Consider the following 27228-nt stretch of genomic DNA (forward strand, 5'->3'; position numbering starts at 1 on the left):
ATATTATGTTGAAACCTACCAGATGAGAGCAGGCATGGAATTGATTTTCTCTCACTTATATAAATTAATCACTGTATATAATTTTGAGTAAATTAAATTCATTAATTAACAAATGGAGAAAGGAATAAAATTTTGGCTCCAGAATCCTTCAAAGTCCAGTGGGCAGTCCATAGAGCTTTCTAGTGAGCCTGATTAAACAAACATTACTAGACAGAGCTGAAACCAGTCCAGCCAAAAGCAAAAAAAAAAAAATTGACTGTATAATGTATATAGTGTTATCATATTTACATTTTAAATTTCACAAGGTATCAAATTAACTAAGAAAATCCCAGTGATCATCTAGATAGACCTGTTGGAATCCCAGGAACCCATTTATGATAATCTGCTGGAATACTTTAGAATCAGAAATATTCCAAAAATGATCAAAGAATACATAAAATTAGACACTATAATTATTACAATGTAAATATCAGTCAAGGTTCTATGACCTAATCATATACTTGGGACAAAAAAAAAGTAAGAAATAAACAAATGAAGAAATAAAGGAAATTTTAAAAATTCAAAGCAATTACCAGACATATCACCATTGTGATCGTGAAATGGTGGTGACAGACCAGTCATCCCATTTCTCTTTTTCCAACCAAGTTGTACACTGTCTTCTTGTTCCATATTGCAGAGCCCGTCCTCAAAATCACATCTTTCGTAGTTTGAGCCTAATGAGAGAAAAAAGTAATTAGCTTGCACAATCTCATTTGGCTTTGCATTGGTAAGCTTGTTATCACTGGGACCAAAATACCTAATAAGAACAACTTAGAGGAGGAAAAGTATATTATGGCTCATGATTTCAGAAGTTCAGTCCATGATCAGTAGACTCCATTCGCTGGTCCCAAGATGAGGCAGAGGGAACATCATAGCAGAAGGATGGGACAGAGGGAAACTGCTCAGTTCATGGTAGCCAGGAAGCAGAGGTGAGAGCAAGGCACCAATGATGAAATATAAACCCCCAAGGCACTCTCCCGGTGACCTACTTCCTCCAGCCAAATCCTACCTACCTGTAGTCACAAGCCAGTTCAATAATCTTTTCAAAAAACTTTTTTTTTTTGGTACCAGGGACTAAACCCAGGGTGATTAACCACTGAGCAACATCCCCAGTCCTATTTACTTTTTTATCTTGAGCTATGGTCTCAGTAAGTTACTTAGGGCCTCACAAAGTTGCTGAGACTGGCTTTGAACTTGCAATCCTCCTGCCTCAGTCTTCTGAGCAGCTGGGATTACAGGCATGCACCACCATGCCCAGCTCCTTGCAAATTATCAGCCCATCAAATGACTTAATACACTAATTAAGTTACAGTTCTCACCATCTAATGTCTCATCTGAGATTTGAGACAAACTCTTGGCTGTAAGTCCCTGTAAAACTCAAAAGCAAGTTACATATATCCAATATAAAATGATAAATTTTAACATTTCCATTCCCTAAGGAAGAAATAAGGGCACAGAAAGAAAAAAAATGGGATTATACCAAGACAGAAACCCAGGCAGGTATATATTAGTTCCTATAGTTCCACATTTAGCATCTGGGGCAAATGGTAGTGAGATGTGAGTTTCAAAGGGCTTGGGCAGCCCTGCCCTTATGGCCTTCAAGGTGATGGTCCATGAGGCCTCTATCTTAGGTTGATTCTGTCCACAGTCAGCAGCTTTCCTCAGCAGATATTCCACTTCACTGGCATCTCTTAATTCAAGCTGGGCTCTCCATTCCAGCTTTGGCTTTATTCTTACAGCCTCATTTATCAACCTTTCAGGGGATACCACAGTGATTATGACCTTGCCCACTATGCCTGGTCTACCAGGTTTTCCTTGGATATCTTGGAGGAAGACTCCTTGATGCCCTATCTCCAGAATCCTGCATTCCTGAAGAACTGGAACCATATGGATGCTGACATGGTCTTCTGACAGTTCAAGCTGTAGCCAGTCCCCCTTGGACCACAGCTGCAGCACTCTCTGCATGACTTGGAGGCTGAGCACAGTGAACCAATCCTGATGAAACAACCTCCTAGGCACCCTGTGCAAAGTTGTGTGCCTCCAGGTTCTCTTAAGTGAGTTTTCATTTTTACATCTTGAGCCTGCCGTGTGTTTGTTCTTGGTGATTCCTGAGATGTCCTCAATGCATCTTTCCTATTGTCCCTGTGCAGAGTACTTAGTTTCTCTGTAGTGATGGTAATGTCTCCAGCAACTAGATCTTCCTTAGGCCCAATTTTCCAATTGCTTTTCTGGTCAACTGTGAGTTGACCAAAAATCCCAGAGATCATCTAGATAGACCTATCATCTAGATAGACGCTCCCTCCCTCCCTCCCTCCCCCGCTTCTTTCTCCTTCTGATTCTTACAGTAAACCTTACTAAAAGCCACCTGCATACCATGCCACTACATGAATTTGGTGTTGCCTTGAAGTTTCTTCTATTATATTAATTAATCCATCACCTTTAAATTCAGTCTTATAGAAACTCTCAGGATCTGGGCAAAATGGAGGCAATCTCCTTTCTGGGATGTAATGTGAATGACCTCTACTGCAGTTCCCAATTAAGTCCTCATTGCCCTCTGAAACCTCAATAGCACAGTTTTTGCTATCTGCATTTCTCTTGGCATTTTGCACTCCTGAGCTCCCCTCAGGATCACCTATTAAGCTCTGCTTACACCATTCTAAGGCTTCTCCAAACTTTTCCCAGTTCAAACGAACCACATAGGTTAGTCATAGCAATGATTCCACTCCAGGTATGAAAATCTGCATTAGTCAGGGTTCTCTGGAGAAATAGAACTTTCAGGATAAATGATTTATTAGGAGATTTATTAGATTGGATTTCAGAATCAGAAGTTGGATAGTCCTACAATGTCCATGTAAAGGCTAGAGAGCCAAAGGAACAAGGAGCCACTCAGTCCCAAAAGCTGGAGCCTTAGAACAAGAAGGACCAAGGATGTACCCCTATGTCATCAGTAAAGTCCTGGCAACTCCCTGGACAATCTCTTTTCAGAGTCTGCTTTGGAACAGTGAAGGAGCTGAAGTCTGATTTCTCAGGCACCTTCTCAAGAAGAATCAAGCTTGCATCTGCCTTATCTTCCTCCTTCTTCCACCTCTTCTTTCATCTATGTTCCAAGCCTGCTAGACTATGCTGCCCACATTCAGGGCCAATCTCCCCACCCAGTTTGCTCTCCCACAGGCCAATCATTTCAGAAAACCCCCTCATCAAAACATCCAGAATTCTCTTAATCTTAGATATTCTTTAGTCCAATCATATTGATAATTCAGATTAACCATCACAGACTCTGTAAGAAATAAGACAATAGTAGAAAAAGAAAAGCTAGCAACAAATGACAAATACAAATTAACCTCAGATTATTTTTTACCAAATCTATGGCTACTTTATTAATACAAAGCTTTTTGTATATTATATTCGAATAAATTACTGCACACAAAAGACAATGGGCTCAAACGAAAAGAATATTACATGGGGTCAAACAACTGAAGATGTACTCCTGATTTGAATTCATATTAATTGAGTCCCTTACCCAAACCATTCAATCCCTTTCCTTCACTTGAAAGATTAGAATAATAACATCCTACCATCTCCCTTAAATAACTGCTAGGAGGATCTAATGATATTTTTTTATATATATATCCTTCACGGCTCCCAGATTCCTTGAAATATTAGGAACTATTATAACATCTGAATTCCCATCAGAATCACCTATTTAAGCTCTGCTTACACATTCTAAGGCTTCTCCAAACTTTTACAAACTTGATCTTCCTGCCATCCAGTCATATCAGAATTTTAGGTTTGGGAAAATCAAACCACAAAGGCCCCTCTGCTAGGAGTTTCATCACAAGAGAGGCATTTCAGTCTTTTATTTTTTATTGTTGTTGGTTTTTCTGGGTATAATGGATCCAAGAATTTGGAGAGAAACAGAAGAATTTAAGCACTTGGTTGTTCCCCCAAAATAAACCGTATAATGCTTTATTCCACTATACAATATCTGCAAATGTCATGTTCTAAAAATAGACGCTGTCAATTGCAAATAGTTATTCCTTGGTTTGTAGGCCTTCACAACTGTGGAGATTGTCCTTTGACAAGTTCTCTCTTTCCCTGACTAATTGAATTATGCACAGTGGCAGTAAATATATGAACTAATAGTTGGTTCTTGGCAGGCAACCCAGCTGCAAGAACATAATCATCACTTGTTCACTTTTTCACATAAAGTACTGTTTAATAATAAATACTAATAATTTATCTGGTGCATTTTCTTGAGATCACCCCTGAGAATGGAGAGCCAATTTAGAACTCTCATTTTTAATAGTTAACTAAACCTGCTTCAATGTCAGAAGTCTATTTTATTAACTTGGATTCCCTATTTTTTAATGATTTTGTTCACCATCTGTATTCTGTAATAATAACAAGAATCCTTATTGCTACAATTGATTGACATTATTTGTTTTGTGCAGTACTTTATTTCTTATAATAACAACATGAATCAGGCATGAATCCATTTTCAACTTGAGGAAAATAAGACAATATCTTCTAGACATTAGGGAACTTTTATAAAATAAGATAGCTATGGTCAAGGTTGGAATCCAGTCTTTTTGACTCCATAGTTAAATTTACAATTTCTCTAAGCCCTTTGGGGTATTTAGAATAGCTAAAATACCCAGTTATTAGGGGTCTTAAGACCCTTAATGATCAAGGGAATCTGGTTGAACAAAAATGAACTAAATTATATAGTCAGTGTATGTATGTATATATTTGCAACATTTAACAATGTTTCAGTTAATTGTAAACCACATTTAGAAAAGTAGCTATATTGCATAGCCCAGATGCATAGCAAGCTATACAATCCAGGTTTGTGTAAGTACACTCTATGATGTTCAGACAACACAGAAACTGCCTAATAATTCACATCTCAGAATGTATCCTGGTCACTGAACAATCCATGAGTATGTTCTTGTGTATCATTTAATTGGCTATGCATATATTTACATAAATGAGCATCCATTTTCAAGTTTTATTTAAGTTCTCAGCAATTTCACTATGATCTGTAATTATAAAATATTCTAGATTATTTTATCACCATATTTCAGCAGTTATGTTGTTTTGGTTTAGATATGAGGTATCCTCCTAAAAGATCATATGTGAGACAATGCAAGAAAGTTTAGAGATGAAATAATTGGGTTATATAAGGTTTAATTTAATCACTTCTACCATGATGCCTTGCCTTACCCGGAGCCAGCCATCTATGGACTGCAACCTCTACAACCATAAACCCCCAAATAAACTTTTCCTCCTTAAAACTGTTCTTGTCAGATTTTTAGTAATGCCCGCATGAAAGTTGACTAAAACATATGTGTATAAAATGCAGACATTCTTACACAGGTGACAAATATTTTTTTTAAAACCATGAAAGTACCTTGAAACCTAATGATTTAGTTGATATCTGTTTGCGATGTTCTTTTTTTTTTTTAATACACAGGCTAATGATCATAATTTCTGGACGTATTAAAACTGGGAAAAAATAGCTAAATGAAACATTATTCCCTCTGAATAGTCACAACAGAGATTTGTTTTGTTATGAAATATATCTATTCAGCTCACATTTAAAATTATGTATTTAAGAACATAATCATGAACTACTGGATTGTTCAAAAACCAGAAAGCTTTTTAAGTATTCATTTGTGCCCTCCCAATAGAGAACTGTACATTTTACACCATTTGAATAATTGCCTATGCATTGTGGCTGCTCTGCTTTTTCATTTCATAGACCATACATTCACATTCAACTCAGAAATTATTTGCTATAATAAAATTGGTTTCCACATAGATTACTGCGACCACCCCATCCCTAAATTGTGTGGACTAACATACAGTCAGACCATATAAAGAGCAATGAGAAGTGGCATACAGAAAATGTGGGTAAAATCCAAGCTCCTCAACTTTTTCAACTTGTGAAGCTCATCATTTTATTTTCAATTTTATGATCCAGAAAGTTAGAATTACTGCGAAGAGGAAGGATGCCTCCACTGTGCATTTTAAAGGTTGATTGGAAGGCACAATTAACTCCTGAATTGGCTTCCACAGCATCAGATTCTCTCATTAAAGAACCTCTGAAGAGGGGCTGGGAGATAGCTCAGTTGCTAGAGTGCTTGCCTTGCATGCACAAGGCCCTGGTTCAATTCCCAGCACCACACAAGAAAAAAAAAAAAAAACACTAAAGAATGTCTCAGATATTCAATCTTTAACACCAAAAAAGGATAAAAAATATATTAAATTATATCGCAAAGTAACAACTTGGGCATACTGCTGAGGAAACAGGAAGGCGGTGATAGTGAAAGACAGATAATGCAGAACTAAGGAAAGAAAATGGTCTGGGTAAATCGTTATGACATGAAGTTCTTAGACAACAGAGCACAGTTTCAAATGCTTATTAGGAAAGTTCTAGAAAGCAGGGGGGTGAGATTGAAAATGTTAAAAATCAAACCACGCTTAGTTCATGATTTTACCTCAGTCCAACTTAGTGATTTTTCTTTATCCTGAAACTTTTGGGAGACATAGGTGTAGTCTTTCCATAACAATAAGTACTACAAATTTTCTATTGTGGTAAGATATAACATTACATGAAAGTTTATCATTTTAACAATTTTAAGTGTATATTCACATTGTTATGAAACCAGCCACAATCCATCTTAAAACTCTTCATCTTGCAAAACAAAAACTTTATACCCTTCAAACTCTACGTTCCCATTTCTTCCTATCCCAATTCCGTGGCAAACACTATTCTACCTTTGTCTTTATGAATTTGGCTATTCTAGGTAATTCATATAAATAGAATAATAAAGTGTCTTTGGTGATATGCTTATTTCATTTAGTATAATGTCTTCAGGTTTATCTATGCATCAGATTTCCTTCCTTCTTTTTTTGAGACTAAATAAAAATGTAAATGTAAAATCACATTTTTAAATCAATTCATCTGCCAATGGACACTGTGTAGCTTTCAGCTTTGGGGTTTCATGAATAATGTTACTTTAAATACTGATGAACAAATATCTCTTTAAGTGCCTACTTCATTTCTCTTGGATATATACCCAGATATGAAACTGAAGTAGCACACAAAAACTCTATGACTATTTTTTTTTTTTGAAGAATTGCCATCTGTTTTCCAAAGTGGCTACAAGATTTTACATTCCCATCAGCAAAGCACAAGTGATCCAGTTTCTCCACATCTTCACCAATACATGTCATGTTTCTAGATTTTCGCTTGTTGTTTTTACAATAGCCATCCTAATGGATGTGAAGTTCTATTAGTCAGCTTATATGTCATATCAGATACTAAAATACCTGATTTGAACAACTTAGAGAAGAAAACATTTATTTTGTCTCACTGTTTCCGATGTTTCCATCCAGTCAGCTGGTTCTATTACTTTTGGACTAAAGTAAAGCAGAACATCATGGCAGTAGGCAGTAGCAGAGAAAAACTGCTAAACTTATGGTGGAAAGAAAGCATGGGGTGGGGAAAGGAGCCCAGGACAAGATAACCTTCCCAAAGCCAAGCCCACAGTGACCTACTTCTTCCAACCATGCCCCACCTGCCTGTAGGTCCCAGTACCTCACAGCAGTGACTTCACCTATCCATAGGTTATTCCACTGATGAGTCAGAGCCTTCATGATCCAATCGCTTCTCCAAAGTCCCACCTCTTGACATGCTACGAAGGGGGACCAAGCCTCCAACACATGAGCCTTTGGTGGGATATTCCAGATCTAAACCACAACACAAGTAATTATATTGTGGTTTCGATTTTCATTTCTCTGTGGTTGGTAATGTTGAGATCTTTTCATGTGTCTATTGGATATTTGTACATCTTCTTTGGGCAAAAGCCTATTCAAGTATTTTGTTTATGTTGAAATCAGTTTGGTTTCTTTGTGGTTGAATCATAGTTCTTTATACAGTTTGGACATCATATCAATCCCTTGTCAGATATATGATTTGCCAATATTTTCTCTCATTCAATGGATAGCCTTTTCACCACATTCACAGTGTTCTTTGATGAATAATTCCTTTTCATTTTGTTGCCTGTGCATTTGGTGTCATTTCCAAGATATCCATGTCCAATATCAAGAAACTTTCCCCCTCTTTTCATCCAAGAGTTTGATAGTTTTAGCTCTAATCTTTCTGTTTTCAATTAATCTATTCTGAGTTAGCCTTTTGTATGTGGTACAAGGTAAGAGTTCAAGATCATTCTTTTCACACGAAGATACCCTTTCTCACTGAATAATTATGGCACCAGTCTCAAAAATCACTGGACACCATATGTGAGCACTTATTTCTAGGTTTTGTATTCTTTTCCACTGGTCTATATGACTGTTTCATACAAGCACCATATTTCTAATTACGATAGCTCTGTAAAATAATTGTGAATCAGGAAGTGTGAGACCTCTAATTTGTCCTTCTTCCACATTGTTTTGTGTACTTGAGGTCCACTGAGATTCCCACATGACATTTAAAATGGATTTTTACTATTCATGAAAAAAAATTGTTGGATTTTTGAGACATTTTATCAATATTAACTATTCCAATTAATGAATATAGAATGTGTTGGTTTCGGAGCAGGCTGATGGTGGGCTGAACACTCAACCCTTACCTTCCCCCGTCTGGTTCCTTATCACTTGTTTGCCTCAAGTCTGGACACTCAACCCACTCAAGGCTGAACACTTGACCCCCACCCATCTGGTACAACAGAAACCCACATCTGGCCCCTGCCCTGTCTGCCTGAAGGCAGATAACACCCTTAGCAACTACTGTATGATCCTATCACTGTAGGCCAACAAGGAAGCTTGCAGACCCAGAGACCCCATTAGATTTTGGCTATAAAAACTCTCCTGCCCGAACTCTCTCTCATTCTTCTCTTGCGTTCTCTCTCTCTTGTGCTTTGCTCTCCCCCACCCCAATCCCGTTTTGCTCTCTCCCTCTCCCTTTCTTCTCTCTTTCTTCTCTCACAATCTCTCTCCCTCTCCCTCTCCCTCTCCCTCTCTCTCTTTCTCTTCCTTTCCTGTTAATCAGACACTGCTGCAATAAAAATCTCTTGGTAGCTCCGAGTGTCTGAAAGGAAATACATTTCCTTTCAGAATGTATTTTCATTAATTTCTCTATGTAAATTTCTTTCAGCAATGATTTGTTGTTTTCAATACACACATCTTTTATCTCTTTTCCTTAATATTAAAATTATGTGTTCTGTTAACAGTGAACATGAACAGAGATACTTTAACTTCTTTCTTTAAAACTTATTTTTCCTAAATGCACTGGTCAGGACTTTCCAATACCATGTGGAATAGAAATGATTAAAGCCAACATACTTTTTTTTTTTGATTCCTGACCTTTAAGGAAACTATTTCTATTTTTTGCCTTTTAGTATGATGTTACTGTGGGTTTTTCATGTACAGCTATTATTTTGTTGAAGTCTTTCCCTACTATTCCAAGTTTGTGAGTACTTTAATTTTTTGAGGAAAGCTATGTATTACATAATCATAATTTTTTACATAGAATTAAAGTTTATTTTATTGTTTTGTTTTACATGTAGATAACATATAAAATTTTTTCCATAAAGAATTATCTCCCTTACTCTCAAACAATGTCAGAAATTAATGACCAGTTCCTAAGAAGGATGAAATTAATCTAAAACATTCTAATTAAATGAAAGTAGAATTAAACAATTCTCAAAAATAAATTTTAATAAAAGATTACTATAATTTGACTTAGCATTTTAAAATGTCAATTCATTTTTATCAGAGAAATTCTTATCTTTCATGCTGAATTAATTTTATTATTTTAATCAACGCAGTAACAAGAAAAACTCTAACTCACAAAGGTCTGTGAAAGCAAATGCAATTAGCACTTTTGCAATGCAAACCAGAACTGTCCAGTATTACTTAAGCTATGTTCTTGTCAAATTGTTGCCTTAAACCTCAGGTTGAGATTATCTTTGACAAGAATTGTGTCATTGATGGGATTTATGTTAATCAGAAAAAGATTATCAAACCATGCTTCAAATTTAACTTTGACTTAGAATTAGTAACATTCAAAGGAAGTCTCCAGTGTTTGTAGAATTCACTCCAGCTTTCAGCAGAATACAATCAAGTATTAGAAATGTTGCATAGTTGTGTACATAGAATTCTGTATTCCAGAGCACCAGTTTGCCCAGAAAATCTAATGTTTTTTCAATAATTTCTATTAAAATGAATTCAGGACTTTGAATGAAAAGTTGCTTGAAGTCATTTTCTATTAAGTAGGATAATCTGTAAACAAATAAATTTATGTTTTTTCCTGAATAAATATTCAACTTCTCTCAAAAGATGTAAAATTTCCAAATTCAAGCAAGTGTTCCCCTTAGAAAATAATAATTATATTTAGGAAGTAGAAAAATATTACATTCTAGTCCTATTTATTTTATGGAATTTCATTTAAAAGCTGTATAATTCAAGGTCCTTGCTTTTGTAAATTTGGTGCAAGCCTTCTTTCAGGATTCCTAACCAAGCCTAGAATATCAGCATGCACATGTAGAAATTGTTTATTTACAAATATCTTCGTTTATAAACAGAAAATAAGAGCATGAGATGAAAGAAAGGCAGAAGTTCTACAAGTAAACAGATATTGGCCTCAGAAAACATTCTGCTTATGGAAGAAACAGTCTACCATTTGTTGTTGCAAGGGGTCCTTGAAATTGTCAAATGGAGCTCAAAAGCCAAATATCCTTCTCAACAGTTTGTAAGCTTGAAGCACAAAACAGGAACAGACTTCCTGGGAAGGCTGTATAGTTTCATCCAATTCCATGTTGAAAGAAAATAACATAACTGACAATCCCTCCAATCATTTAGTCAGTCAGTAAACCAGTAACCATTCAGTCTATCTAACATACATTAATTCTTAAGTAAAAATCAGTCTTCTAGAAATAAGAGAAGTAGGGAAATTTTCTGCCCTAATGGAAATAACATTTTGATTTTTTTTATCATTGCCTTCAAAATATTAGGGAAACTGCTTGCAGCTCAGGAAGCATAGTATCATTTCAGAGAAGCATGCTTAACACACTATCTCCCTGTCTCTCTCTTTCTCTCTCTCTTTGGTTTAAGAAAATCTCACCAAATTCCAAGTCCCCATCAAGTTTACCCTAGTTATTATAAGGCTTCTTTTGTTGGAAATGTAATAAGGAATTCTGAAGAATAGAATTTTTTTTAAAAAAAGTTTCTAGAAAAGTTTTAGTCTCTCCCTGTAAGAAAGGTTCACTGACCAGCCAACCTTCAGAATGTGCTGGGGTACTTTTTTTTTTTTTTTTTTGATGCTTTCATGTTTTCACAGGGAAGAATCACTGCTATTTTTTTTTTTTTTTACAAAATCATATTGAGAGACAAAAGGACAATCCACATTACATATGGATCACCTTTTTTCTATTTCCATTGCCCATTATGAATACAAACAGTCTGCAACTCTGAAACAATTCTAGATATCAAAACATGTTCAAGAAAATGATTTCTATTACACAACTATGTGTATCACCATCCAAGTCATACAAAAATTGCCAAAAGTAAAAAGTTCCTAATAGTGTTATTTGACATGAAAAATATTTTATGAAGACTGTTTCCTAAATAACGGAAGAAATCTAATAAACATACATACAATATATATATAGACACTTCCAGTTCTAGTTCTCAGAAGCTCAGATTCCGGAGCAAGATTAAGATAAGCTCTTATAGAAGGAAAATAGTGTTGGAAGTAAGACAAAAGTTAGCATATGAATAATAAAACATCTCATTAACATATTTATTCTAACTAAAATAAACAATAAAAGTCAAACACATTCATACTGTTTATTATTAGTTGAAATGAGTACTAATAATTCCCATTTACTATCTCCTGCTCTCTGGAAAATTTTCAGAATTTATCTCAGTAAAAATTTCAATAAGGAGTTGCTTAATTCACTTTATCTACATATAAAAAAATATACTTTTTGCTGGGCAGTGTCACACATCTGTAATCCCAGCAGCTTGGGAGGCTGAGACAGAAAGATGGAGAGTTCAAAGCCAGCCTCAGCAAAAGTGAGACACTAAGCAACTCAGTGAGATGCTGTCTCTAAAGAAGATACAAAACAGGGCTTGGGATGTGGCTCAGTGGTTGAGTGCCCCTGAGTTCAATTTCTGGTAACCCCATCCCCCCCAAAAAATGTACTTTTTGTTAAAATATTCAAAGCCTTCTTCAGTTTGGGAATCCAACATTCTTAACTCCCTTCTCCATATGTCCTATTTTTTACCTCCTCTGGCTTTAAAGCTACCAGTCATCCTTAAGCAAATTCCAAAGGCCTTTCATCATCTGCATTGAGACCAGTGTGCAGGTCTATATGCTCAGGTTTCATTTTTTCCTTGTCTTGGTAAAATTTTGTGCTACTGTCCCCTTTATCTCATTACACGCACACACTTTATCTCAGTACACACAGTGACTTGTTTTTCTAATCCATCCCAATAGAATCATTCTAAAAGTTTGTGGAATTCATATATAACAAACCTGAAATTCTTTGGGTCCATGGTAAGCTATAAAATAAATAAAACTTCAAATACTTAAATGTCATTGAAAAGAAAGTTTAGGAGAGATTTATGTACATATACAAATTGTTCATTCTGTTTATGAAATTTACTATATTTTATACTATCTTTTAAAGTTGTTCAATGCATGAAAACCAGGTTTTTTAAGTACTGTTCTAAGGTATGCAGTTACACCTCTTTCAAACACAATATGCAGAGGAACCTTGCTTTATCTTGGATCACCATTAAATAGCTGCATATATTGGGCTATTGACCCTTAACATTATACCTCACCTTCTTCACATTGATAAAACAAGTCTGATGACTTAGAAGAGCTTAAGGGCTTTATCCTGTATGATAATAGTTGTTCTAAGATTATGACTATGTACTCCAAAAGTGCAAAGGATAAATAGACGTTCATGCAAAATGGTACTAATGATTGTCTATTGCAATAAAAGACATTATTGTTTTTTTCAAAGAATAACCCATTGTAGTTGAAGATGTTGCATAAAATAACAGAACAGATCATAGTACACATAGAAGCAAAGTCTGAGTGAAAATTTTAGAAATTTTCTACAAACACTTTAGATGGCTTTACATGAGCTTTAGGAATGTAGAACCTCAAAGCCTCTTTGTTCATTTGAAAACTAAAACCTAGGAATGAGGATCTTTAGAATACCTTATCAGCATAAGAGAAGTAGAGATTTCTCTGGGCCTGCCTGGAAATCAGGACCCCTGAAAATTTGGATTCCAGATTCCAACTCTCAGCATTATGGAAATGATTCTTCCTAAATTCTCTGTTTATGGCCTCTAGTGCAGCACAGAGGCAGGATTCCCATGATGGACTTCCCAGTTCAACACTTCACTATATATTTTGGTGAATTCCATGGTTATGCCTGTGATACCTGAAAGAACTTGCAGATTTAGTTTCATTGTGAGAAAATCCAACCATCTTATTTGATAGCTGGAACACATGCTACACATAGATCTCTACTTTCCTCATCAAATGACCTTCCAGACTACACAGAACCCATCTCCTATTGGTCCTTGGCCCTGTCTCCCTCCAGCGTTTCTTTGCCACTTCTCCCACACACATAATTTCACACACATGGATTGGACAGATAGATGATGCTCTCCTCCCAGGGTTCTTGCTCCTTCTGAACAAACCCACTTAGAGATGGCATCACCTTCTTCCTGAACATCTTGTGAACCTGCTTTGAGACTCTCAGAAGCTTTGGGTAGATCACTTTGGCAACAAGTCTTGAAATCTTAATAACTGTATGTTTTTCTTCTCTTCACCTCCCAGTATGACCCCACTCTGCTCTTTGCATCTTGAAGAGTTAAAAATCATAGTTTCTAGAATATAAGAAGAAACAGACATCGTTCAGTTTTGACTAGAAACTGGTTCTTGAATAGCAGACAGGACATAGAATTTACACCAGAGGATTTGAGTTGGAAAAAACAGTGGGAGAATGAGAAGGTCTCACTCCTAGGAGACAGGGCAGGGGGAGGTATTAGAGAAGACAACAGTGACAATAGAAACAAGATTGAAGGAGGTAAATTGGGGTTAGAAGAAGGGGAGGAAAAAGGACCTGACCTCCAGGGACCACAGTAAGGACTGGCTATCCTGTGTGGTGACCAAGCAACTGTAGTCCAGTTCAGAAAGCACCGGGGAAGCTGAGCACCAATCAGCAGATAAGCTGTTGCAGTCAAAGAAGCACCCCCCCAGAGGAGCCATGGGACAGTCCTCAGTGCTGTAAGATGAGGTCCATCCCTGATGACCACTTCATGGGATGCAAGGCTTATCAACAGGAGAAGCTGTGGGTACTGATGGGCACACATGTGCATGACCAGGTAGGTGGGCACATATACATACATACACAAGAAAGAGGGTGCTCTGTCACTGTGATCTAAAATAAAGGGAAAAGTCCATACTTCTGGTTACCCAGATAGGCAGCTGTGATGGGGAAAGACGATTGCCAGGCCCTGAACACGGATAGGCCTAGACAATGATTGATAGGACTTAACTCCTGCTACACAAGCCATTGAAGCCGGCTGCATTTGCTAATCGAACTTTGATGTATTATATTACTAGAAAATTTTCAATTTTCGTACTCTGATTACAAAATAACATCTACAACTGAAAGGAAAACAAAAATCTCTATCATAAGTTCTGAGAAAAAAAAATAGAAAGGAGAGAGGAAAGAATCCTGTGATGTAGCTTAGATGCCTAATATTACCTTGTTCTCATTTCTAAAACACAATAGGTAATGGGAAGTCCGGACATTCGATTATTGTAAAAAAATATTTATTCTGACAATAAAAACAATAGGTGATATTTTACAGATATTGGGATACAAAAAGAAAAATCAAACATAAGCCTAATACAGAGATAGTTTCACCTACTATCTTCTAATCAATGCGAGGCCATATTTTTAAAAACATTTTCTTGATTGTAATCATAATTTCCCGCAAAAATATATCATAAGCATTTCCCCACTTTTAAATAGCATCAAAATTATGACAGATGGCTGCACAGATGTCCATAGTATTGATGTATATCATAATTCATTTAATCATGAACCTAATATCATAAAATTAGATTATTTCTAATTCTACCATATTCAACTTAGTTGTGAGGAGACTTTTTACATGAACTCTTTTAAATTATTTCTTAAAATAATTCTTAAAATTAAAATCTTTTTTCAGGGTGTATGAACACTCTTTAAATCATCCTTATTCATATTACAAAAATACTATTCAAAATGTAAGAGTTTATAATATTTCTGTCTAAAGTATATAATAATGTTTATTTTTCTCATATTCTTCTCAACAATGACATTCATTTATTATTTGTGCTTATTTCACTAAAAAATTAGTGATTGGCTTCTGCTTTCCATGGTGGTTTTTGATTAATGGTGAAGTACCTCACTTCTTCATGTGTCTTTGTCTTTTTATGTAAGTTGCTTTCTTGGAACTATTGCCCATATTTGTATGAGAAAATGCATCTTTTCTTTGATGTATTGACCTGAAAAACAATTATTTTTCAGATATATTGCAAACATTTTTCTTCTTTCATTTTATTTGTGGTGCTTTCAATACACTGAAAATTTTAATTTAAATACTCTTATTTACGGATTTTTTTTTTAAAAAATTTCCTCCATGCCTTTTCTAGATAAAAAACCCTTTCCCATCCCATTGTTTATACTGCACCAATAGACAACAAACATATTTTGAGGATTTATTTCCCATCAAAATAGAAGAGAAACTAGTTTTCAAAACTGATTATCAAGACCAATAAAGATTTTGGCTTCATTGTTAACATTTACTATTTTATGTTTGGAAAATTTTTGTATATTATTTCATGAAATTGCCTCACAGTCACTTGTTGTACACAATAAATAGTATTGTCTGATTAGTAATGAGGGTTCCAAAATCTGACAGGTCATGAATTGGTCATGAATCCCAGCTCAGCCATTGCATAGCTGTGTCCTTTGATCTTTGGTTTTCCTAAACTGGGACTTATTTTTATTAACCTATAAAATGGGGGAAATACCACTGTTTTGGTACTGGCAAGGATTAAGTGAATACCAGGTGGAAACTGCATAACTTTTCTGGGCATACTGTATGTACTGTACACCTATCAGCAGAAATGATCACTAGCTCCTATTCCATCTCAACTGATTTGGGATGCCACTATCATGTATTAAATGTATTACAAATATGCTTAATATTTCTAAAAATACTCTTTTCTAATTATTATTTCTCATAATGTTGGTGTAGTTTTCAGGATTTACTACTACAGTTCAATTAATGAAATTTCTTTTCCATTCGTCTTTTTCTTCTGCCTATTTCTAGCTATTATTACTAACTTTTCCAGTTGAACTTGCAAGACACTATCAGGTTCCAATATTTGTCCTGGTCAGAACTTGCACACGAATATAATCAACAAGTAAATTAATTTTATGATAATATGCCTACTTATACTATTGAAGTGTCATATTAAGAAGCACTGTATTAGAATGAGTCTTTTTTCCTCTACATTTGTAATTTCTTCTAATTTTCACCAGAGACACCCTACATAATTATTATTAGATATCTTATGTAAATAATTCTGTTGTGCTACAGACTGAATGTGAGTGTCCTCTGCGATTCAGATGTTGAAGCCTTAGTCCCCAATGCAATTGTATTTGGAGGTGGAGCTTTTAGGAGGTAATTAAGTCATGAAAATAGAGTCATTGGAATGGAATTCATACCATGATAAGATATATAAGAGAGATGAATTGTCTCTCTGCCATTCGAGAACCCAGCAAGAAGGCAGCCATTTGCAAACCAGGAAGACAGTCTTCAGCATACACAAACTTTAAGTACTTCAATAAACCAATAACTTTTAAAAGTAGTTGATTTTTATGTCATCCTACCAAAGAAATACTGATTGTTCTTCACATTATTTGATGAAATATTATTTTTCAGATTGTAAAAATGTAATTTTTTAAAAAAAATTTCCTCCATGCCTTTTCCAGATAAAAAGCCCTTTCCCATCCCATTGTTTATACTGAACCAATACTCAACAAACATATTTTCCACATTTCATATATAAATTTAGATACAAATGAAATAAACATGTTTTGAAAAAATAATGTTCCTAAATTGAAAAATGCAAAAGAAATTATTTATAACCTCAAGACTTCATGATATATACCATCAAATCATAAATACAAAACTAGAGTGCTACTCCATGTGAAATACCAGAATGAATAGAAATATTCTAAACTGTGACATATGGCAATGGAAAAAAATGTCAGATTAACTGAATACATTCTCTTTTGAATCATAGTAAATTTGGCTCTAAAGGCAAATATATGTAACAGCTAATTTTAGTACCAACCTCAGGTATGCAAAAGTAATTCTAAGAATATTTTCTGGAATTTTAGGTAACTGACAACACTCCAGTGATGGTGATCCATTGCATGGGACATATATCCATGCTACATTAATAGTACATTTCATAATCTTTTAGTTGATTTGGATCTAAATGGTAGCAACAAAAATAATACTGTTCTATTTATTGTTAAGTAAGAATAAAACAAAGACAAATATTTTAAAAATATTTTTTAGTTGTCAATGGACCTTTATTTTATTATTTTTATGTGGTCCTGAGGATCAAACCCAGTGCCTCACACATGCTAGGTAAATGCTCTACCACTGAGCCATAAGCCCAGCCCAAGACATATAATTTTGAGCAATTGTTAAAAGAGAAACTAGAGTATCTTTGTACACTGTAAAATGACTCTGATATAAAAAAAAATAATAATAATAAACAAGTAAAAAATCAAAGAGAAAAGAAGATATGAGAATAATGTCAGCAAGATGGCAGAATAATTTTCATCTTCACATCTTCCCACAGAAGTTCAATTATCAACTATCCACAAAGAATACATTTACTAAAATCTCAGAATTTGGCAGTGAGGCTGGGACATCTTCTTCAGTTACAGAATTGAGAAGTCAGATTGAAGGGTAAGAGGAACAGTTTCTTTAACTGTTGTCCCTTAACCAAGACAGGACAGTGCTATACACTGAGATTGCCCCATGCCCAGGGTTCCCACAGAGGAACATAGAGTTGGGAGGCTGACTTCTCCCTGGAGGTTATCACCAGAACTCAATCATCTGGGGTCAATTAGAAACAATAAGAGCAGGAATGGGGCTCATCACAGCCAGTGTGCAGATCAAGGGGGTAGCTCTGGACTCCAGACAACAGAGGTGCCACATTAGTCTAGCCAACAGCACTGCTGTGCAGGAAGCATGGCCTCTAGGTCTTCCAGGCTTCAGTCCTTAGCCAACTTCTCCAACCAGCCCTGGGCCTCACTTTAAGCCATTCCAAAGCAGGTCAGCAATTACCTGAGGAGGAAAGAATCTGGCCCTTCCCTATCCCAGCAGCCACCCAGTGATTTAACCAAGGCACAATGCTTTGCTTCAGCCTCTCAAGGAATGGAGGCTAGCCCAATCTATGCATATTTATGGAGAAAGGGTAACCTTGTGCACCCTAGGTGGCTTAGTAGATACCCTGTAGGCCTCATCCAGCCTCATAGTCAATGTGTAGCACTTTGCCCCACTACAGATTCCAAACAACAGTACTGCACAGCCAGAGAAGATCCTGCTCTATCTGAGGTCATCGAAGGGCCTAGTCAGCAGCTCTGCCTGATACGTCATCCAGCCAGTCGTCTTACTAGACCACAGAGCAAAGCCAGCAGTTCCACTTGACCTCAGAGCACAGATAGTGTTCCAGCCCAACTAGAGAACCAGACCCCAGAGCCTATCTGTCCTAGATCACTACCAGAATCCCAGGCTAGCCAAGAGTGGAGGTGCACACCAGTAACCCAAGTGGCTCAGGAGCCTGAGGCAGGAGGATCACAAGTTTAAAGGCAGCCTCAGCAATTTACCAAGGCCCTAAGCAACTTATCAAGACCCTGACTCAAATAAAAATATATATAAATGGGCTGAGAATACAGCTCAGTTGTTAAGTGCCCCCAGTTCAATTAAAAAAAAATAAATCTCAGGCTAGAATAAATAGTAAAGGTCTAGCACCACCAAAAAACAGCTGGCTGCTTTCTAAAATGTCCAGACACCAAACCAAGGACACAGGATTATGAAAAATCTCAAATTCACATAGAATATTCTCCAGGAGAGAATGTTTAGGCCACAAGATAAATTTTATCAAATTTGTGAGGATTAAAATCATATCAAATATCAAAGCCTGAAACTAGAAATCAGTAGTAGGTGAGATCTTGGAAAATTCACAAATATGTGAAAATGAAACACACTTACAATAGGTGACAGAAACCAAGGTCCCTTGACCAAGACATGACATCCAATAGGTCACAGAAGAAATCAAAAAGGAAATAAAAAAAAATACCTCCAGAAAAATGAAAATGGAATCACTACAGAACAAAAGTTATGGAGTACAAAAAGCAATCTTAAATGGGAAATTCATAGTGACAATCACCTCTATGGAAAAGCAGATTTCGAATACACAATCTAACATTATACCTTAAGGAACTAGGAAAAGAAGAACAAACTAAAGTCTCAAGTTAGGAGAAGAAAAAAAAATAATCAAGATGAGTTTTTAGATATAACTCTGAGAGTATGGTCAACAAAAGCAAAAATAGACCAACAGGATTCCATCTAACTACAAACCTTCTGAACAGAAAAGGAAGTGATTAACAAAGTAAAGAGACACTCTACAGAAAGGGAGAAAATATTTTCAAAGTACACATCAGATAAGGAGTTAATATCTGAAATACATACAGAACTGAAAGAACTCAATGGCAACAAGAAAAAAGAAAGAAAAAGAAAAATATAAACAATCTAATTTAAAGTTGGGCAAAGGATCTGAACAGACATTTCTCCAAAGGAAATGAATGGTCAGCAAGTATATGAAAAAAGGCTCGGCATCACTAATCATTAGGGAAATGCAAAATAAAACAACAATGAAATATCAGCTCACACCTGTTAGAATGGCTGCTATAAAAAAAAGATAAAATGTGAATGTTGGCAAGAATGCAGAGACAAGGGAAAATGAGTACATTATTGATGAGAATGTAAATTAGTACCGCTACTTTTATAATCAGTTTGGGGATTCCTCAAAAAACTAAAAATACAACTACCATATGTTCTAGCAGAGATACTACTTGGTATATATCCAGAGGAACTGAAATCAATATGTTGAAGGGATATCTGTGCTCCCAAGTTCACTGCAGCATTCTGCATAATAGCCAACACAGGGAATTCATCTAAGTGTTCATCAGTGGATGAATGAACAAAACACAAATTGGTATGCATACACAATGGAACATGATTCCACCTTTAAAAAGAAGGAAAATGTGTCATTTGTGACACCCCTAGTTAAATCTGGAGAACACTATGCCAAGTGAAATCATTCAGGCACAGAAAGACAAAACACCTCATGATGTCACTTATATGTGGAATCTAAAAAGAGTTGAACTCATAGAAGTAGAAATTAGAACAGTGATTACCAGAGGCTGTGGGGACAGGCTGAGAAGTTATTCATCAAAGAGTACAAAATTTCTGAAATGCAGAGGAATGACTTTTGAGGTTTCTTACATAGCAGGAAGAATATAGTCAATGTATTATATACTACAAAATAACAAAAAGTAAATTTCAAATGTCTCATCACCAAAAATAAGTAAGAGAGGTGATGGATATTTAATTTTATGATTTAATCATTACCTATTTTATCCACATAGCATTTTGTCAAAAATGCAATCATAATTTTTCAATTAAAAATAATATTCAGCCAAGGCATGGTGACTCGTACCTATAATCCCAGCCACTCCAAAGGCCAAGGCAGGAGGATCACAAGTTTGAAGCCAGACTTTACAACACAGTGAGACCCTGTCTCAAAATAAAAAAATAAAAAGGGCTGGGTATGTGGCTCTGTGTAAAATGCCATTGGATTCAATCCCTAGAATCAAAATCATCATCATCATCATCATCATCAATAAAAGCAAAAGGAGAGAATAAAGAAGCAGTCAGTATGGATTAGCATGGAAGTAAAAAAAAATGCAATACTAGAAATACGATTTTAAAAACAATACACAGTCCAGTACTGCAACATTTATATCCCTGGCTAAGGATGCCAATGAATTCTAATAATGAGGGATTCTTGTCAACACTAAACCTGAACAACTGCTATATCTATAATTTATTCTTCTTGCTCACTATATATTAAGTATTTTTAATATTGTCTGTAAATAGAATTTATTCCATTTTGAATATTTGCATTTTCTACCTAACATCTTAAAGGAAAAAAAATTGAGTTAAAAATAACAGGTTCATATATTCTTAAAAAGAAATCCATCCGGCCAAATAAGAACATTTTCTAAAACCTATTCATAGCATCTGTTGCAACTGAAATGCAACTTCAACTATGCCAAGTTTATTAAGAAAAGTCTTACATATTAATCTATTTCTTTAAAGGTCACACCATTGTAAAGGCAGCATAGATTGATTCTATTTTTCTTTTAAATTCAGCTACTCTAACCTCATTATACAGTTAGATTTTTAAAACTCTAATCTATAAATTTAGCGCCACAGGTTTTCATGGGTGAAATTGCTTGGCCATCATTATTCCTTCACCACATTATCCCCCTAGCATGGTATACAAAAGAGAGTGTTTAAAGTGATTCTACATTTTATCTACAAGTTTTTGTCCACATTTTAAATAAAATACCGAAGTGGAAACTTCTCGGAAAAGAAAATGAAAAGCAAAAAAGCCAAAAGGTGACCTCCCAATGTAACATTTAAAATGAAATGTGTTTATTTGACAGATCCGTGCCTTCGCTTTCCTCTGAGGCTGAGTTATTAGAATTTTTCATGCAGAGGAGACCTTTCCCACTCAGCAGCTTTCTCTTTCCTTACATTAACCTTTTCCCTGAAGCAAGACCATGCATGTTATCGCAGCAAGAGTGCTAAAGGGAGCTTCATAGAGATTAATAATGGAAGAAGCTTTGCACTTCTTGTCAAACCAACTGGGTGGTTCCTCTTCGCTGCTCACCGAGGAGCAGGAAGGTCTTTCCCAGACAGACTGGAGCAAGGGCCAGCACACCCACATTTAGCCTCTCCGGGAAAATTGGACAAATACAAATGAGTCCCGTCCTTGGTAGGGCTTTGTATTTAATAGTTGCTAAATATGAACAGCATGATAGCTATAGGGGAAAAAAATCATTAGCCTGTTTCCTTCTGCGAGAAGAAATTCTTCAGTAATCTTGATTTATTGTTTTAATGTAATCATGATAAACATGTAAATAGGAGACAAATAATAGCAACATTGAATTTGTAGAGTCTTATTTTAGTAGAAGAAAATGAAGAATTCTTTAAACACTGATAAAAAAATATATATATATAACTTTGAGCAAAGTGACTTACAATAATAGAATTAGTGACATCAGATAATTAATTGCATCAATAGCTATATGAACCACCAACTACCCTGCAGTGATTTTATGAAAACATCATTGATAGAAGGCTATTGTGTGCGAGAAGGACACTAGTCTCCATTGCCAAAATTAGTGTTCCTGCAAGGTTTCACATTACAATGGAAACCACAGACACATCTATGTTATAGTACATATCTTCCTTTGGTAAACTGTTTCCTGTTCATTACTGCTATTCCAGGAAGCAATGGAGTATTTTCCCACCTGTGAGAGGTTTTTTTTTTTTTTTTTTTTCTGACTTTAGGATCTTTTGTAATAAAATGCAGGTTCAAGATCACAGAATTAGTGAATGGTTTACCTAGGACTCAAATGTAGGTCCTGTACTCCCTGATGTTTGTCCTTTTTCCAATATGCTGAAATCAAAATCACAAGCCAGTGTTGCGCTACAGGTTCAATTGATACCAACTCACTTGAAGGTAGTGGTCTATAAAAGAAAATAAAATCTACCCATCCAAGCTAAAATTCATATTAAATGTTTCCATATAAATTCAAATTTCAACTCATCATTTCCATCATAGCATTTTATGACCTCATTGATGAGTTTCTTTTGAATTTTGCTTCACTAATCTAGCACTAAAAGCTTCATTTTTGCTTATTACTCCTTCTTTACAGCCAGGGAAAAACTGATAAAATACATTCCACACAGTTAAAAATCTTAGTGATTTCATATTAATTAAAATATTTTTTAAGAATTGACCAGGTATTTATTAAACAATATACTTTAGCATCTAACTTAACCTAAAGGCATATAACATAAAACCAAAGCAGAGCCAGGAATCTAGCTGAATCTCCTGGGCTGCTCATAAGTCCCTGGTTTGAAGATGTACTGAAATTGAAAAGAGGAGAATGACACTTACATTGCTGCTCATCGCTATTGTCCCCACACTGATTTGTGAAGTCACACACATTGTCAGGTGGCAAGAAGACCCCATCGTCACACTGAAAGGCTTCCGTTCTTTGCTGACCCAGTGGAAAAATGAAAACACAGGAAATCCAAAAGAAACAGAAAGCTCCATTCATTGGAAATGCTGACATTGTAGCCAGGGAGAAGAGCATTACTGGGTGTTGTGTATCAAAGATCAGGCAGTTGTAATAGGTGAGTCCATAATTGGAGACATTCTTTTCCTTTTCTCCCTTTTTTTGTTTTCTGGATTTACTTCTTGGGACTGGATTCTGTTGGTAACTAGCTGCAACTCTAACAAATGACTTCTCAAGTAGTTACTTTACTCTTTCAGAGGAGTGACTTTAGAAAATATTTAACTTGAGTAATTGCACCATTTCTGTAGCTAACTAAACATGGATGTTTATTGCCCTACGTATGCCATGTTTAAACAATTTAAACCTTTATGGTCATGCTATCTCCTGAAAGAAAAATTAAAAAACAAAGGGCAAGCACATAAATGAGGGGGATGGGTGGAAGAGAACCATAATAACATTCTAAATTACATAGAAATGTTCTCCCTTAAACCCCTGTGCTCACTTAAGCCCATTCATGTAATTAGAAATTTATTGTTACTAAAATATATTCTAATATTTCAGGTGCCATTATCAGACTTGCTCAAGGGAATGAAATGGTTTTCCTCTTTAATTGATTAGAACCTCACCTTGCTGTCTGACATAAATTAAGAACCATAGATCTTTAAAATTGAAAGAATGTTGGATTTTATTTTATAAAATCACATAATTTGGCTCTAAGGAACTTATGGGATGTGTGTGAGAAAACCCAGTAAGTTGGTGTTAGAAAGTAGAGCTCAGTTATCCCATTGCTGAGCACAGAGCTTTCTCCTACAACACACTCATTTACCTGTCCCATCATTTTAATTTGCTTTTACAAATCAAACACACACTCCAGGATGCATATTCAGAGGGATCAGTACAGAAGTTTGCATGGAAATATTAAGTATAAAATACTAATAATTTTAATATTTTACGAAGTTGAACATTCAAAATATTTCTTTATATATTATTTCTTGATGGTGTGGCACAGTTGTTTTAAAGTATATTGTTTTAATTTCTATAATGTAATTCCAAGAGCCAAAGATAACCCACAAGCCTCTAAGAAGCAGCTGGAGAAATATAGAGGGGAAAGACCACAGATCAGGGATAGAGAATACATCTGAGCATTTTTTAAAAAATGTTATAAAAGTAAATTCCCCCTATATTCTAGGGGAAAGAAGTCATGAATATGTTCAGGGTATGGGCATCCAGGATTCTGGAAGGGACGGGAGTCTAATTTTGTAGTGCATATAATCTAGGATTCCCATGTTCTGTTTAATTCCCTTTTCAGAAATATCTCTTCTTCATAACTCTCTGTGTGGAAAATGAATGTTGATTAATGCCTGTTCTACCTGTTTTTTTCACTTGTATTTTAATTGTTGATTATCCTTGCAGTTCCATGTAAAGGCCCCTTCTCTGCTAGGATTATACTATATATATATATATATATATTCCTAGGCTTTTTTCTTCATTCTCTGATTTCAAGAAGTTTTTATTTTTTGTTGTCTTCTAATTCTCTAACTGCAGTCTGATATACACTTCTTTCTGTGCAACACACACACACACACACACACACATCCTAATTGGCATGGTCAACTAGAATCAATAACAAAACTCATCTTTCTTTCCCTGACACAACCAAACAGCTATTGTTCTGTATTTCAGTGAATAGTATTTGTCCAACTGATACCGTCAGAAGTATCTCTTTCCTGGACTAGTCTCACCCATTCTATTGATCACCAAGTCTTATATATTCTATGTTTCAGTTAAAGTTCTATCAGTTCTTATCTCCACAATACCCCAAGCTGGATATTTCTACTACCCACAACTCACTTTCCATGCTTCAGGTAGAGTGATTATTCTAAAGCATGCATCCACACCTACATGTAACCTCTCTCTAAAGTCAGTGCAAATGTCACACTCTGCAGTGTGGGTTACCTATTGAGATGGCTTACCTGTTGAGGTGCAACCCTTGTCTCATCCTGGCTTATGCTTTGCCATGTGGTACTGGACTGCTGTTGTGGCAGTTCTCTAAGCATACTCTAGAGTTCATATCTAAGATCTCTCCCCAACCAATCTCCGGGTCCATAGTCATAATTTACATTTCAGCTTAGAAGACTTTCTCTAAGGTACCTTGGGTGGTTCTCCCAGAGTGGGTTGTTTTCCCAGCCTTCAGTACTCATGAATTTTAACAACTATATATCCAGTATGGTCACTGTCTGCTTGCTTAAGTGACTCTTTATTAGCCTGTAAGAACAAAGCAGGTTGTATATTGGAACTCCAAGAATTATTCAGCCCACATATCTGCTACTTTGTATCCTCACTGCTATAGTCCCTCTCAAATATAAAAAGTATATAATATTAATTACAAAAAAATTGACAATTTTTTAGATTCTATATATAAGCGGGAGATCATGGAATATTTTTATTTCCATATCTGGCTTATTCCACTTAGAATAGTATCCTCTTGGCCCATCCATGCTGTAGCAAATGGCAAGAACCAATTTTTTAGGACTGAATAATATTCCATTATACATACATATCACAATTTCTTTAGCCATTCATCCATCAATGGGCACTTAAATTTTTTCCCACATCTTGGCTCCCATGTCAACTCTAGAGCTCATGTAGGTAATAAAATTGTTCCATATATGAGATTCTTGCTAAATTAGTAGATTTTAGCTGCCCCTTTCATAAAAACCAAAAATAAATTGATAACTAGATGAGATGATGGGTATAATAACTTGTTTCATGACTAGTAACATTTTTACTCTCTATATGTATCCCATAACCTCATGTTGTATACCTTGAATATACAGTAAAATATATTTTTAAAAGAAGAAAATAAGATGGTAAAATGTTGCAATAAATGTACTGGATTAAGAAAAATTAAAGATTTTGCTTACACTGTAACTTGCTGTTTCCCCCTAGAATATATGATGTTATACTATTAAATGTATTCTATATCCATGACCAAAAAGCTGGGGGGTGGGGGTGCAGGTTGTGATTTTTTAACTGTTGTATCCCTAGTATCCTCAGTAACTAGCACAGTTTCCAGCAGATAGCAGTTGTACAAACAAATCCATTCAATCGCTAATTGAAAAAAAATCAGTAAGGGATCACAATTATCTCAACCTTTGCTAGGAATAAGTAAACAAATGCAATGAAAATATGACAGTTGAAAATGCCACTAGATAAAAGATAAACAATTATTGTGTTCAGTGTTGCTTTTCCACTTTAAAATCTTGGGTTATTTTAAAAGAACCTTTATATTTTGAAACCTCAATTTTGCGTAACAGTGGCAAGAGACTCCCCAATAATAACTAAATGATTATATCACATCAAAGCTTATTTCTGATTTTCCTCCTAAGAAATAAAGGAAGTAAGAAAGGGAGGGAGGGAAAGAAAAAATACATAAAAATAAGGAAAAAAGAAGAAGAAGAAAAAGAAAAGAGAGTACAAAAGCAAAAGGGTGTTAAGAGACGTGAGAGGATAGAAACATTTCAATTTTATATTCTGATTCTAAATTCGATTCACATAGCATTTTAATATGTTCACTATTTCTCATTTTGAAAAGAAAATCATGTATTTTGTTGCTGTTATAACCATTTACTGCCTA

At 35.4% G+C, this 27228-nt stretch overlaps 1 protein-coding gene across 1 annotated transcript in view; it reads right to left on the reverse strand.

Annotated features, from left to right (window-relative positions):
- Malrd1 (MAM and LDL receptor class A domain containing 1) overlaps nt 1–23669 on the reverse strand; it is a 503883-nt gene extending 480214 nt beyond the window's left edge. Inside the window, exons 1-2 of the mRNA XM_015483277.2 lie at nt 23471–23669; nt 573–713 (exon numbers count right to left, since the gene is read on the reverse strand). Coding sequence (XP_015338763.2) covers nt 573–713; nt 23471–23669 — 340 coding nt within the window. The remainder of the gene's footprint in view (nt 1–572; nt 714–23470) is intronic.
- Nucleotides 23670–27228: the final 3559 nt, after the last annotated feature.

The sequence above is a fragment of the Marmota marmota genome, unplaced genomic scaffold, assembly GCF_001458135.2.
Source record: "Marmota marmota marmota unplaced genomic scaffold, marMar, whole genome shotgun sequence".
Taxonomy (NCBI): Eukaryota; Metazoa; Chordata; class Mammalia; order Rodentia; family Sciuridae; genus Marmota; species Marmota marmota.